This window comes from Benincasa hispida, chromosome 1 (genome assembly GCF_009727055.1).
Source record: "Benincasa hispida cultivar B227 chromosome 1, ASM972705v1, whole genome shotgun sequence".
In the NCBI taxonomy this organism is placed as follows: Eukaryota; Viridiplantae; Streptophyta; class Magnoliopsida; order Cucurbitales; family Cucurbitaceae; genus Benincasa; species Benincasa hispida.
The window spans coordinates 79,493,357-79,507,676 of record NC_052349.1 but is presented as its reverse complement, the minus strand read 5'-3'; the positions used below and the strand labels follow the sequence as shown (position 1 = coordinate 79,507,676).

Sequence of the window (14,320 nt, the reverse complement as noted above, 5' to 3'; positions counted from 1 at the left end):
GACACTTGAAATTTGAAAAAACATCAAGAAATACTAACACTTGACATGTTTGAAATTTCAGAAATATGAGTGTTTTTGCCAAGGAAAAACGTCAAGAAATTTTTTAACTTGACAATGAAAAAAACGTCAAGATATATCCTACTTGACATGTTAGAAATGTCAAGAATATGGGATTTTTTGACCTGTTAAACATGTCTAAGAATATCTAAAATCTTGGCACGTTGAACATATCAAGCCTGCTTGTGATTTTTTTAGAAAAATCTATAATGTTGACATTTTTACATATAATTGCTCTTGTATTTTGATCCAACAACCAGATTTGGTATATATATATATGACATATATTCATCAACCAAATAAACAATACATGCATTTTCAATCTTATATATCAACCAAATTTCCACCAATATCTCTTTATAAGAACTTCACTTCTTTAACATTGTCAATATTACAACCTCAAAGTATTTCTAAGTTAAAAGAATATGGAAAACCCTATACGAACAATTTCAATATTATAGTCAATCCCATATGAACAATTTCAAAAGTATAACAACTATCAACCCCCATATGAACACATTTTCTATTGTACAATCAACCCTCCTCCCCTCTATGAACAATTAAAAAAATTACACCTACAAATCCCGTATGAAGCAATTCGAACCAAATCTCGCTCACTATGCTCCTGCCTCCACAAGAATAATGTAGCCCACCTTGAACTTGCCGCTTTGAGTAACTACATCAATGAAATAATATGCCAAAACTACAATATAAGATTGAAACAACTTAAAATTACTAAACTTAAGCACCACAACTTAAAATACTCATGGAAAGATTTGTAAAAGTGAGTGACTACTATCTAGTCTAAGAAATAGGTTTCAGAAGCCAATGCTCCAATCGGAAAAACTAATGAACTCTTATGATAACCAAATTTGCATACTGACCAAAAACCTACACCCCACATACCCTAGAGAGAATGTCAATTGCTATGTTTGTTTGAAACTCTTACTTTTGAGCAAGGAAAAGCGTTCCAGATTTATAAGTGCAATATACAATGTAACAAGGGGATCTTGAATCCTAAATGAGTCAATGACAATAGTAAATATGATCTCTAAAAGGAAACTGGAACTTTGAACTAACAACTAATAGCAAGTTTCAATGTAACAATCTGGAAGTGTCAAAAACAAAATAAGTGGAAAAAAATATTGAAAATTTATCAACGTACAAGCATTTTTGCACTTCCAAAGTCACATAATTTTACTTGGTGAGTAAGGGGATCCACCTGCAGAAAGCAAGCAGAACATTACGTAATCATGTCACACGAGTATAGGCCTCTATAACTGTTCCTTTCAACAAAAATTCATCTCAATTTCTAAATTCACTTTCAAATCATAAAAGAGCAATACCAAAATATTTTGTGGCTTCAAATCTCGGTGACAAACTCCAGGAACCGTGTGGATATAGGCCAGGCCCCTAAGAACCTGGAAGAAACAACAATTGACATGAGAAAAAAGTTGTGCGTTGTTTAAAAAAATGAGATTATGAAGGATAATTATTTATACCTGGTACATGTATAATTTGACATAGATGATTGGCATTCTTTGATTTTCATTACTGTAATGCTTCAAAACCGAAACATGGTTTCAGGGACACATTCCATTACCAAGTTGAGAAATAGTTTGTCTTTTGTAGTAGTGGAAAAGAAACAATGCTTTAAGGAAATGACATTTGGATGATCCTTCACATGTATTAACTGGAGCTCACGGTTCTTCTATCTTTTGTCCTACAAAACCTTCTTTATAGTCACATTTTTACCCGTTTCCAAGCATTTGGCCTGGGAAAGTTATGCATCATTATTTTCTTACTTGATCAAGAAAATGTCAACATAATCAAATTACTAAACTTCTTTCAAATCCTCATGTCTGATAAACAATTGAAAGGCCACTAGAAACAGTGTCGATCGATAGACTAAAGTGTAGACATGAACGAGAGTGCAAATGAGAGAGATGGAGAAAGTAGTGAGTGTAATTTAAATGGTATATGCATAAGCAAAAGGTGGGATTAGCATCGAAAGTTTCCAAAATTCGAGTCATTCGATGCTAACACAACACACTCATTAAGACTAGATTATCCAAGAATTTCCATCTCAAATGGATTCATCTTGAAAGCAAAGCAAACAGAACCCCAACAGACAATCCAATTACACAAAAGAAAGAAACAGTTCGCACTCTAACAAACAGAGCATTCAGATTCTTACCAATCTGAAGACTCGGCGTTAGAATCTGTAACCAACCTTGTTCCTCCATTTTCTTGAAAAACATCATCGGCTTCAGAGATTGTCGCAGAATGAACGCCAACGAGAAAGGAAACCCAAATGCCACAAAGCTCTGAATCGAAACTTCAGTAATCGGTGAAGCCCTTCAACCACCTTTTTGTTTTCATTAGCCAGCGCCGATAAGTCTCTCTCTACAGTCGACCCTTAATGTGTTGGTGCTTGAAATCAAATGGTTTCTGCTCGTTCTCTTTCTCAAAGGTTGAAGAGAATCTAGATATCTAATGCTGATCGAAATTCGAGATGGAGACGAAGCTAGGGTTTCTCAATTTCAGAGTCGTACAAGGACCGGATCTGTAAATCAGGGCTATTACTCTGATTCGAGATGCTGATCGAAATGCGGACCGGATTGGTCCGTTGAAATTAGGGCTATTACTCTGAATCTGTAAATCAGAAGAGATTAATTTCGAAATGGAACTGGGGGAGGGATCTAGAGAAGCTACGAGGGAATTGAAGAGGTCAACTGTAGGGTTTGGAAATGTTCATAGGGGAGATCGCTGAAAATGTGGAGAAGGGATTCGAGCAAAGGGTTGCGTAAGGTGGGCACATTTTTCATTTTTTGGTCAAGATTCGTAGCGTTACAACAACGTAGTTCTGTATATTCTAGTATTCTTGACATTTTTAAACGTCAAGAAACCATTAATTGAACTTCATTTTTAAAACGTTAAGTATTATATTTTTTTCAAAAAAAAAATGCACAACCTTCACTTTTTTAAAACAATTCTTGACGTTTTTTCTTTAAAATCACCTATTTCTTGACATTTTTTTTAAAAAAAAAGGTCAAGAAGGTGGTTTTTTTTGTAGTGGCAGTGCTTATGTTGAACAAATGTTGTAAATAAGTTTGATTTTTCTGAAATTGCTAGGTATGTTAAAGTTGATATTTTGATTAGTAGTAACTTGTGTGTTTGGATCTATTGCTAAGATTATATGTTAAGTTCTAGGAAGTTATAAACTATCAATTAGGTTTAATAGGTATGAAGGATGCAGGTTCATAGGAGTGTATTGCCAGTAGTTGTCATAGGAGTGTTGATGATCTAATATATCACTAAGTCCGGAATGTATCCACTCGAAACATTCAAATGAGTCATGAACCAAGTCCATGATGCATCATTCTCATTGTCTACAATAATGAATGTGATAGGTATTTGTTATTATTGCTATCAATACATGTTGCTGTTAACAATACACCTTTGTATTTCTCATGGAAATGGGTCCTATGGACAACGATTCTAGGAAGGATGAAGTTCAAGAATCCCCTAATACACTGACCAAATGCCATGAAGACATACTTAAAGTATTGCTCATCTTCTACTTCAACCTAAAAAACTGTGCCTAGATTTGTAAGTTTCAATGCCTCATCATATGTGTTAACAAAAGCATATGATCCCTCTAATGACCCCCGTACAAACATCAATGCACACTCTCTTGCACCACTCGTAACTTATATTCATCCTATAATCTCGTTGGACATCTCAATTATATCCTTTGGGCGGTATGTTCGACCAACTTGATCATATTTAGACTTGATTAAGTGTTCAATAACCCAATTTTTTTATTTCTTGTCGATAATTACCCATTCTCATTACAACGGCGCATGTATAAATGCTCGGATACTTCATCACTTTAAAGGAATCACTTCCTTCTATTTTTTTTTTGGCACAAACTTTCCACTTGCATCCCTCCACTGAACACCATACAATTAGCAAGCTCTTTGTCGACTTTTTTACATGGTAGTAAAAGTTCTTTCTTATTGCAAGCATTGACAACTTAACTAATAATTTATATTTCGAAAAGAAGATCTGACCAACCTTTATATCATCATCATTTAGACAATCGTGTGGTATTGTGATAAGGTCGCCATACAATGGGCACTCCAATGGTGTGGGTATATCTATATATAGTTGGGTTGGAATAGTGGAATGCATTTGAACTGAAGGTATTGTCACAGGGGGATGGGAGCAGGTGGGTTTGGAACATGAATGAAAAGTGTTGGAATTGTTTGTGGTCCTAAAGATTGTTCGTATACATGGTCAGTATCAAACTGTAGAGAACATCTAGATTGAATGTTGTGACCAATCCAATCTTCATTTCTATCATCCTCCAGGATGCATGGCTCAATATTCTCATATAGTAAAGATATGGTGGGAATATTATGTGTTGGAATAGTTGCAAACCCAAATTTTTGATTGGTTGGAAGGTTTAGATTGCACAGCTGGTACATATTATCCGTGTCTATTCCATGACTTTCGTGAGGTGTAATTGATACAAAGGCATCCGAGATGCATCACTTCCTTTTAACAAAAACCTAAGGTCTTCATCATTGACTATGCCAATTGGGGGAGTTAGGACCAATAGATTATAACAATATTTTATTTGTATATCAAACATATCCAAATCAACATTTAGTCATTAGTGCAGAATACTCACTAGTTCACTATGTTGGGATTGGTGTCCTACTTCTCCCGAAGTCTCGTAGTTTGTAAATACTGTACACATTGTTATGAATAAAATAAGAGTTATTTTATTTTACATTTACTCATATCCAATAAACAAAGCTCCATGGTTATTGTATGTAAACTTAAGCATATATATGAGATATACAAGTGGATCATGCTTGAAGTGATAACATAAAAAGGTCTGTAGTATAAGGATAAAGGAGGGATACCTTATTCTGGTGACACTACAGATACGGCCCGCTTTGTAAAGGTTTACAAGTGTTGTAAACTACTACAGATGGTCTGATCCTGACCATTCATGTAGAGACATGCGAGTGAGGATGTCCTATACAAAGAGTTTGTATAAGACCGGACCACGAGATAATTCGTCTCTTTATATAACGCCGTTGATACTTGAGACTTACATCTCACCTAAATTACCATAGGTGACATGACCTCAATCCTGAGTATTTTGAGAATTCCTGCCTTTGAGGGCGGTCTTTTGATTAGTATGGGTGAGAGTCGCCAAATTGCCAACTCAACAAGCCTACCGTTTTGGGGATTTGTCTTATTGAGGAGCTGGGAACTCAGTTACACAAGATGGAATTCACTCCTTCCCCAAAGAAGGGGTAAGTAGATAAATTGCTCCCTTAAGGGTTGATTCCGGGTCTTGAACATAGTGGTCACAGCCTCTCTTTGGAAGAGAGAACTCAATCATAGTAGGACTATGAGTTATGTTTATTAGAGGGATCAGTGGTTCTTAAGGAGTTAGATGTAACTACAAGGACAAAATAGTAAATTGGCTCAGATGTACTTACGAATGATTTTTGAAGGGTTAATGCACTGTTGATTGGTTGATATGGATATAAAATATATTTGTAGTGAGAAAAGTGCAGTTGTCGGTCTTTAGTGGAGTGCTCGACAGTTAATGGATGGTGGATTCCGTGACTAAAGAGTTTAGTCAATTATTCACGTACCATTGGAGCTTCAAGCTACAAGTCCATAAGGTCTTCTTGGTAGCTCAATAAATTCAAGTTGAGAATCAGTTCTTGGTAAGTTTGACGTGTTCAAATTGACAAGAGTAAATTTGATTATATATGATATAATCAGTGTGATGTATGAGATACATCAAATGGAGGATTAATATAAATATGATTTACATGAAGTACCATAAAATAGAAAAAGAACTATGGTTTATATATTTTATGAGATGAAATATTAAAACTATAGGTTATAAATATAATATGGTAAGTTGGTTATCATATTTATTTATAATAATATTAATTATTTGATTATTATCTCTTTTTCTCTAATAACCAATTGAGTGGGAGGTTATTGGTGGTTTTATGGTAACCATGAGATAAAAGGAAAAATATTTTCCTAAAATTAGAGAGTTACTCAATTTGGGAAGTACTCACGGAAAAGCTATCAAGTGAAAGTGTTTCACTAAACGATAGCTAATAGAGAGACTAAACGATCGTGGATTATAACTATGCGATAGTTCACTCAGTTGGTCGTAGCTAAACAATCGCATGGCATTGTCTATACGATAGGCTGACATCTTCTACATGATTGAGCACATCGTCTATACGATAGAATGTTCATCTCCTACTTTCTCAATCGTCTACACGATTGTTGTTCCTCATGTCTCTTCCTCTAACCAAGCCCATACAGAGCCCACAACTCCTGGATTCTCACACCAAGAATACCAAGGTAACCATTGTGGTGGTGTTCTCACTCAATTTGATTGATTTCGAGGTTCTGGAGGCTATTCATTGGGTCCGTGTTATTCGTGTGGTGTTTGTTGTGGATTGTATTGTTGTATTGGTCGTTATGTTTGAGCGTTGCTTTTCTTGGACACTTGGAGATTGTTAGTGTTCAATTTTGAATGGAATTTAGAACGATCCTTCCACTGCTCATGGAAATCCTCATGTTTGATTTCCTTCACACTACACATTATATCATTTCTAACTTTCTGACCTTTTATATGACCTCCAAGATAATTGATTCTGGACTGGTCTCATTCCCCAACCAAATCATACAAAGATAGAAATTAACATCATTGATCTACAATCAGAGAATTGATAATTGGATTCAAATTGCTATTAAAATAAGCAACTGTCCATAAGTAATAAACGATGGCCCAGTAAGTTATAATTTATCGCTTAGTAAGTAGTAAGCAATTGCCTAATTAAGTTATAAAAGATCGCTTGGTAAGTAATAAGTTATTAATAAATTGCCTAGTAAGTCACATACGATCGCCTAAAAAATTGTAAAAAATTGCCCAATAAGTAATAAGCAATCACCGAGAAAATTATAAGAGATTATTCATATTAATGTAAGTGATCATTTAGTTGTATATAAACGATGGAGAATATAATACTAAATGATGATTTACAATACATTAAGTGATCTCATATCTTTATGAAAGCGATATTGGAAGAAAAGTACTTCGTAAGCAATTACATTCTCTCTGTTTCTGGTTCTGATGAACGATCTTGTTCTATATCTAAAGATAAAATGAATTGAACGAAGATGAAAGCACGTGACAATGAGAATGTGGACTGAAATTCTGAGAGAACAATGGGAGAAGAAGTTGGAGAGTTTGACTGGAAGTGAATAATTGAGAGTGACCTTCCATTCTTGATATCACTAACATTTAATGTTGTCGGTAGAATATTAGTTGAGAATAAATAATTTACATTGAATAAACCTGTTAAATCGTTGAAGAAATCATTGAAGAAGGAAGAAGATTGACACGTTGAGATGAGGATTTAAATTTGGGGTAAATCTGATATTTCACATGGCAAAAAGGTCATTGACAAGCAACACTACAACAAAAGGACTTTTAATGCACATAAATACTAACAAAAATAGATAGGAGAGAGAATGATCACTAAAGCCAAAATCACGCATTTTTGGTGGAAAAAGACAGTTTTTTGGATTTTTCAAAATTTATGACAGTTTTTTTTGCATCGTTAATTTATGATTGAAATGTGGGAGAACAAAACAACATGATTTTGGCGGGAAAAGATAGAAATTTTTTAATTTTTTTGGCTATTATGACAGTTTTTTTGTGACACCAATTTATGACTAGATTTAACAATCATTGAAGAGTGACCCTTCTTTAGAGTAATAAGGAGAAAAAAAAGTTGTTTTGGTGTGAAAAAATGAGAATATTTTATTTTTAGATTCTTATGACAGCTTTAGTGTCATCGATTATTTCAATTGATTATCATTAAAAAGCAATGGAAGAAATACTAGTTACATTGTTAGGTTAATTAATTTTATATTAGAAAAATACTAATAGCACTTGATAAAATTTAATTGTAATACTAAATTTATGTAATTTAATTATATAAACAAAAATAGACTTAGGCTTATGCATCAATTGGGACAATAAAGATAAATTATGATCACATTTTAGTCCTAAATATTTGTTTTTTGATTTTAAATGATTTAATTTTTTATAACAATTATTTTTCTTATACTTTATTTATATGAACCAGATTAGTATAAAAAATTAGTTTAAGGTTAAGATGTCTTTTAATCACTCTTAGTGGTACCATAATCAATATTATCAATCTATGACTATGATTAACATTTATTACATAGAAATAATTAATTCAAAAGTACTTTTCATATATTAAACAAAATAAAATAAAATTAGAAAGCACAAAATAAAATAAAATTAGTAAGCACTAAATTCCCTCTTTCTGTACTTACATTCATATGTTTTTTTTTTTTTATATGATACACTATTTTTATGTTTAAAAAAAAACATCAAGAAAAATTAAAAAGGATGGAGGTTAAGGGAGTTTTTCATATTTTTTTTATACTAACACAAAAATTGATATTTTAAAAATGTCAAGTTTAATCCTTGCTTTCTTGCCATCTTTAAAATTTTAAAAGTTATCCACTTTTTTTAATAGTTGTATATATTTTTTCCTCAATTTTCAAATTTCCAAATTTGTCTTCACACTTGTAACACCCTATGTTACAAAATTAAAAAAATTGGGAGTAATTTATGCCTTGTCCATTAATACTAGATTAATTGAACTTGTTGGTTGTTTCTAATTTGAATAGCAAAAGATAAATAAATAATTTTATAAACAAATAATTTTTTTTTAAATTCTGCTTGGAACTCAATTTTGGATTTGTCCAATTAAAAAGAAAATTCAATTAATTTCATTCATTTATACTTTTCCTTTTTCCTCCCTCTTTCCCCCATTTCCCCCATTTATTTCCCATCTTTCATCTTTCCCTTTTCATTTTCCCTCACTCTTTTCCCTCCCCATTTGTGTGCGTTTAGGGAATGGTGAAAATTGGATTGCTAATATTCTATTATTGAAGTATGCATATGTTTATATGTGAGAAATTAATAGTAAATGTTATTAGTTTAAAACACTTGTAGACTTTGTTGTTTGATATGCTTCACCTTAATACGTTATTGGACATCATATCTTATGTGTATGAATGCATAGTCACGATATTTAAAATTTATGACTTTGAATATGGTGGTAAATCACAAGTTTTCCATGTGTGAATCCAAGTATAAATCCAAACAAGATTTCCTAGTAAGTCCAAGGTAGAACACAAAGATTCGGTAACATGACTTGTTGAATGCTTAAATGATCTCTTGCAGTGAAGTGTAAATTGTAAGCAATGATGATGTGTTTATACTAAGTAATAATAACTATAATGGTGATGATGGTGCGATGAATGTGAGATGGTGTCTAGGCAAGCATAAAAAAAAATAGCAGACGATGGAGTAAGGTTAAAAAGCGATGAATAAAGTAGGGTCAATAAGATTCACTAATAATTCCTTAAGCATAGCATAGGTAAGCATTCATACATCAACTTTTGTTATTGAACCACCTCTTGGTGTTAGAAGCCACATTTGTTCTATATCTAGAATGCATGCTGAGTTGATTATTTCACAAAAGATCTAACTTTATCTCTAAATCTCATTCTTTCTTTGTTTCTAGGTCACTTACTCTCTTAAACAGTTGACTACTTATATCCAATCAAGTTTTCATTGGATTAGGCGTTGAAATAAATGTAGATTAAACAAGATGAATTCTTACATATGTACGCTTTTGAAAATGTTAAGTTATCTTCTCAACCCATTTAGAATTTAGTTGCACATGAGAAAAGAGATGGAGAACATGAGTGCACTACTATAAAAACAGTGTTTCTTGATTTTTTTAAATGTCAAGAATGACTTTTCTTGACGTTTTAAAAAATGTTAAGGAAGCCAGTGTCAAGAATGTCGATTTTCTTGACGTTTTAAAAAGTCAAGAAAAGTAACACTTGACATTTAAAAAAAGTCAAGAAACACTGACACTTGGTATGTTTGACATGTTAAGAATATGAGCGTTCTTGATAAGGAAAAAAGGTAAAAAAATATTTGTTAATTTGACAATGAAAAAACGTCAAGATATATCCTACTTGACATGTTAGAAATGTCAAGAATATGGGAGTTCTTGACCTATTAAACATGTCAAGAATATCTATAATCTTGACAAGGAAAAAAGTTAAGAAATTTGCTTGTGATTTTTTTAGAAAAAACTACAATGTCGACATTTTTACCTATAATTGCTCATATATTTTGATCCAACAATCGATTTGGTATGTATATGACGTACATTCATCAATCAAATAAACAACACATGCATTTTCAATCTTATATATCAACCAAATTTCTACCAATATCTCTTTATAAAAACTTCACTTCTTTAATGTCATGAATTGAACAACAAAGAAAACTAAATTTCCACCACAAAGAAAATCAAGTTCTCCACCATATGAAATTTGATGAATGATGATTACAAAGAGTAATGTTTAAAACTATCATAAACCAAATCCAGAAAAAATATTAAAACTAGTATCGAAAGCTTGATGGTCTTTGATTATCCCATCAACTTGGTCATGAATTTGCCAAAGTGAATTACTAATCCAACAGCTTGAGTGAATTATCATATAGAAAAAGCTCTGCGATCGTTTAGCAACGACCAGCTGAGTGAACTATCGTATAGTAACACTCCATGATCATTTAGTTTCTCTTTCAGCTATCGTTTAGTGAATCCAATTCACTTGACAACAAACCGTGAGTTCCTTTCCGAGAATAGCAACTCTCCTAAATTTAGGAAAACATTTTTCCTTTTATCTCACGGTTACCATAAAACCACCAATAACCTCCCACTCAATTAGTTATTAGAGAAAAAGATATAATTATCCAATAATTAATATTATTATAAATGTATATGATAACCAACTTACCATATTATATTCATAACCTATAGTTTTAATATTTCATCTTATGAAACATATAAACCATAGCTCTTTTTCCTTTTTATGGTAATTAATGTAAATCTCATTTACATTAATCCTCCACTTGATGTATCTCATTCATCATGCCGATCATATTATATATAATTGAATTTCTTCTTGTCAATTTGAACATTACAAATCAACACCAAGAACTAATTCTCAACTTGAATCCATTGAGCTACCAAGGGGACCTTATGAACCTGTAGCTTGAAGCTCCAACGGTACGTGAATAGCTGACTAAACTCTTTAGCCACGAGATCCACCATCCGTTAACTGTCAGGCACTCCAGTAAAGACCGAAAACTGCACTATTCTCACTACAGATATATTTTGTGTCCATATTAACCAATTAACAGTGCAATAACCCTTCACAAATTGTTTGTAAGTACAGCTGGGCTAATTACCATTATGCCTCTGTAGTTACATCTAACTTCTTAAGTACCACTGATCCCTCTAATGAACATAAGTCATAGTCCTACTATAACTGAGTCCTTTCTTCCAAAGAGAAGTTATGGCCACTATGTTCAAGACCCAGAACCAGCCCTTAAGGAAGCAATCTATCTACTTACCCCTTCTTCGGGGAAGAAGTGAATTCCATCTTGTGTAACTGAGTTCTCAACTCCCAAATCAGACAAATCCCCAAACAGGTAGGTATATTGAGTTGGCAATCTGGCCACTCTCACCCATACTAATCAAGGGACCGCCTTCAAAGACAGGAGTACCTAAAACACTCAGGATTAAGGTCATGTCACCTATGGTAATTTAGGTGAGATATAAGTATCAAGTATCAACGACGTTATATAAAGAGACTAGTCATCTCGTGGTCCAGTCTTATACAAACTCTTTGTATAGGACACCCCCACTCACATGTCTCCATATGAATGGTCAGGATCTACCATCTGTAGTAGTTCACAACAGTTGCAAATCTCTACAAAGTGGGCCGTATCCGTAGTGTCACAAGGATTAGGTATCCCTCCTTAATCCTTATACTAAATACCTTTTTAGATTATCACTTAAGGCATGATCCATTTGTATATCTCATATACATGCTTAAGTTTACATACAATAACCATGGAGTTTTGTTTATTGGATATGAGTAAATGCCAAATAAAATAACTCTTATTTTATTCATAACAATGTGTACAGTTTACATACTATGAGAACCCGGGAGAATTAGGACACCAATCCCAACACACACTTTACTGTGATAATAGTGCTGTTGTGGTTAATTTTCAAGAACCTAGGAGTCATAAGTGCGGCAAGCATATAGAGCGGAAGTATCATCTCATCCGAGAGATTGTGCATCGAAGGGACGTGATTGTCACAAATATAGCTTCAGAGTACAATGTTGTTGATTCATTTACGAAGGCCTTCACGGCTATAATGTTTGAGGGTCATCTGCAGAGTATGGGTCAATGGGACAGACCAGGCTGGACTAGGGCAAGTGGGAGATATTGTATTGGGCATCTTATGTCCTAATTTATTGTTTTGTATACTTTGTATTTGTTTATATTGTACACCCCACTAGCTTTAGGACAAGTGGGAGATTTTTAAGGTTGATGCCCTGAATCTCGTAGGGTTCTATAGTTTGTAAACTTTGAATGAACAAACTCTTTATGTGATTAATAATATATGATATTTTATTCACTTTGTCTATAAAATATATGTTATTTTAGTTGCATTAACCACAAACCAATAAACTAACATCCAAGATTATCGTTGTAACTTAAACATGTATGTAGAGACATACAGGTGGATCATGTTTAAGTGAAAACCTAAATGGTCTGTAGTATATGGATAAGGTTGGGTACATTATCTTGGTGACACTAGAGTATGACCTGCTTTGTAGGTGTTACAATTGTTTCAAAGTGCAACAAATGATTTGATCCTTATCATTCATATATTAGACATGTGAGCGAGGTATTCTATATAAAGGAGTTTCCATAAGACCGAACCACAAAATGTTTAGTCTTATTATATAACATCGTTCATAATAGAGACTTTCATCTCACCAGGATGACCATAGGTAACATGATCTGAATCCTGAGTGAGTTGTGAACTTCTACCTATGAGGGTGGTCCTTTGACTTGTATGGGTGAGAGTGGATCGCCGACTCAACAAGCCTACCATTTTGGGGATTTGTCTAGTTGAGGAGCTAGAAACACAGCTACACAAGATGGAATTCACTCCTTTTTCGAATTAGGGGTAAGTAGATAAATTGCTACCTTAAGGACTGATTCCGGGTCTTAAACAATGTGGCGACACACCCTCTCCTAGCTTGAGAGAGGTTTAGTGATAGTAGGACTATGATCTATTATTCATTAGAGGGATTAGTGAACCTTAAAGAGTTGGATGTAACTACAGGGGTCAAACGGTAATTTGGCCCAACTGTACTTACGAGCAATTTGTGAAGGGTCATCGTACTGCTGATTGGTTATATCCAATAGACACATAAATATATCTGTAGTGCAAAAAATGTAGTTGTCGGTCTTTAGTGGAATGCTCGACAGTTAACAGATGGTGAATAATGTAATTAAAGAGTTTAATTAATTATTCATGTACCGTTAGAACTTCAAGCTACAAGTCCATAAGGTCCCTTTGATAGCTCAAAAAGATTTAGTTGAGAATCAATTTTTGGGTTAATTTGAATTGTTCAAATTAATAAGAGGGATTTAATTATATATGACATAATTAAATTGTTTCAATTATATGTGATATAATTGTTATAATATATTTGATACATTATAGTTTAATTGGATGAAATAAATATTTGAATAAGAGTCAAATATATTTTCTATGAATATGATTCATAGTTGTTAAATTTAATATAAATATGATTTATATTAAATGTCATGAAATAGAGAAAAGAAATTATAGTTCATATTGTATATGATACAATATTAAAACTATAGGTTATATGTTATATTTGATATAACATATAGTTTAATATAAATATAATATGATAAGTTAGTTATCATATTTATTTATATTATTTTATTATTTTGAATAATAACTTCCCACTTTTCTCTCCAACTACCTTAGTGGGTGGTTATTATTTTTATGGCAAGAGGAATAAAAGAAAATAGTTTTCTCTTCTTCCTCTACGATTGTACGTTGAGATTACTAAACGATTGAGTTTGTAGAAAAGTTTTGTGTGTACCTCAATCTTCTTCCTCCATACTCAAACTATCCCTCCTAACCAAAATAGTCTGAGTCCACCCCTC

General features: G+C 33.0%; 1 protein-coding gene across 7 annotated transcripts; it reads right to left on the bottom strand.

Moving 5' to 3' along the window:
* Positions 1 to 397: 397 nt before the first annotated feature.
* On the bottom strand, positions 398 to 2,891 carry LOC120071432 (shaggy-related protein kinase GSK4-like). 7 transcript variants are annotated; one of them, XR_005480268.1, is made up of 5 exons: positions 2,255 to 2,891; positions 1,560 to 1,831; positions 1,404 to 1,478; positions 1,223 to 1,279; positions 398 to 760 (listed from the first exon to the last, which is right to left on the bottom strand). XR_005480268.1 is itself a non-coding variant. In XM_039023718.1 (5 exons), exons 2-5 carry the CDS (start codon positions 1,593 to 1,595, stop codon positions 608 to 610), a joined length of 294 nt encoding a protein of 97 aa, XP_038879646.1. In that variant the 5' UTR covers positions 1,596 to 1,831; positions 2,255 to 2,891; the 3' UTR covers positions 398 to 607. The 7 variants fall into 7 exon arrangements, 6 of the variants coding, with proteins under 6 accessions (XP_038879646.1, XP_038879654.1, XP_038879678.1 ...); XM_039023718.1 differs by having other exon boundaries at positions 398 to 733; XM_039023726.1 differs by having other exon boundaries at positions 398 to 733; positions 1,560 to 1,780.
* Between the last annotated feature and the right edge of the window lie 11,429 nt (positions 2,892 to 14,320).

Excerpts from the sequence above, each read along its gene's own strand:
- LOC120071432 (XM_039023718.1), bottom strand. The coding sequence starts at position 1,595 with ATGCCAATCATCTATGTCAAATTATACATGTACCAG. Across the intron at positions 1,479-1,559 it reads TCAAATTATACATGTACCAG|GTTCTTAGGGGCCTGGCCTA; the intron begins GTATAAATAATT and ends TGTTTCTTCCAG. Across the intron at positions 734-1,222 it reads TTGGAAGTGCAAAAATGCTT|TTACTCAAAGCGGCAAGTTC; the intron begins GTACGTTGATAA and ends TCATTGATGTAG.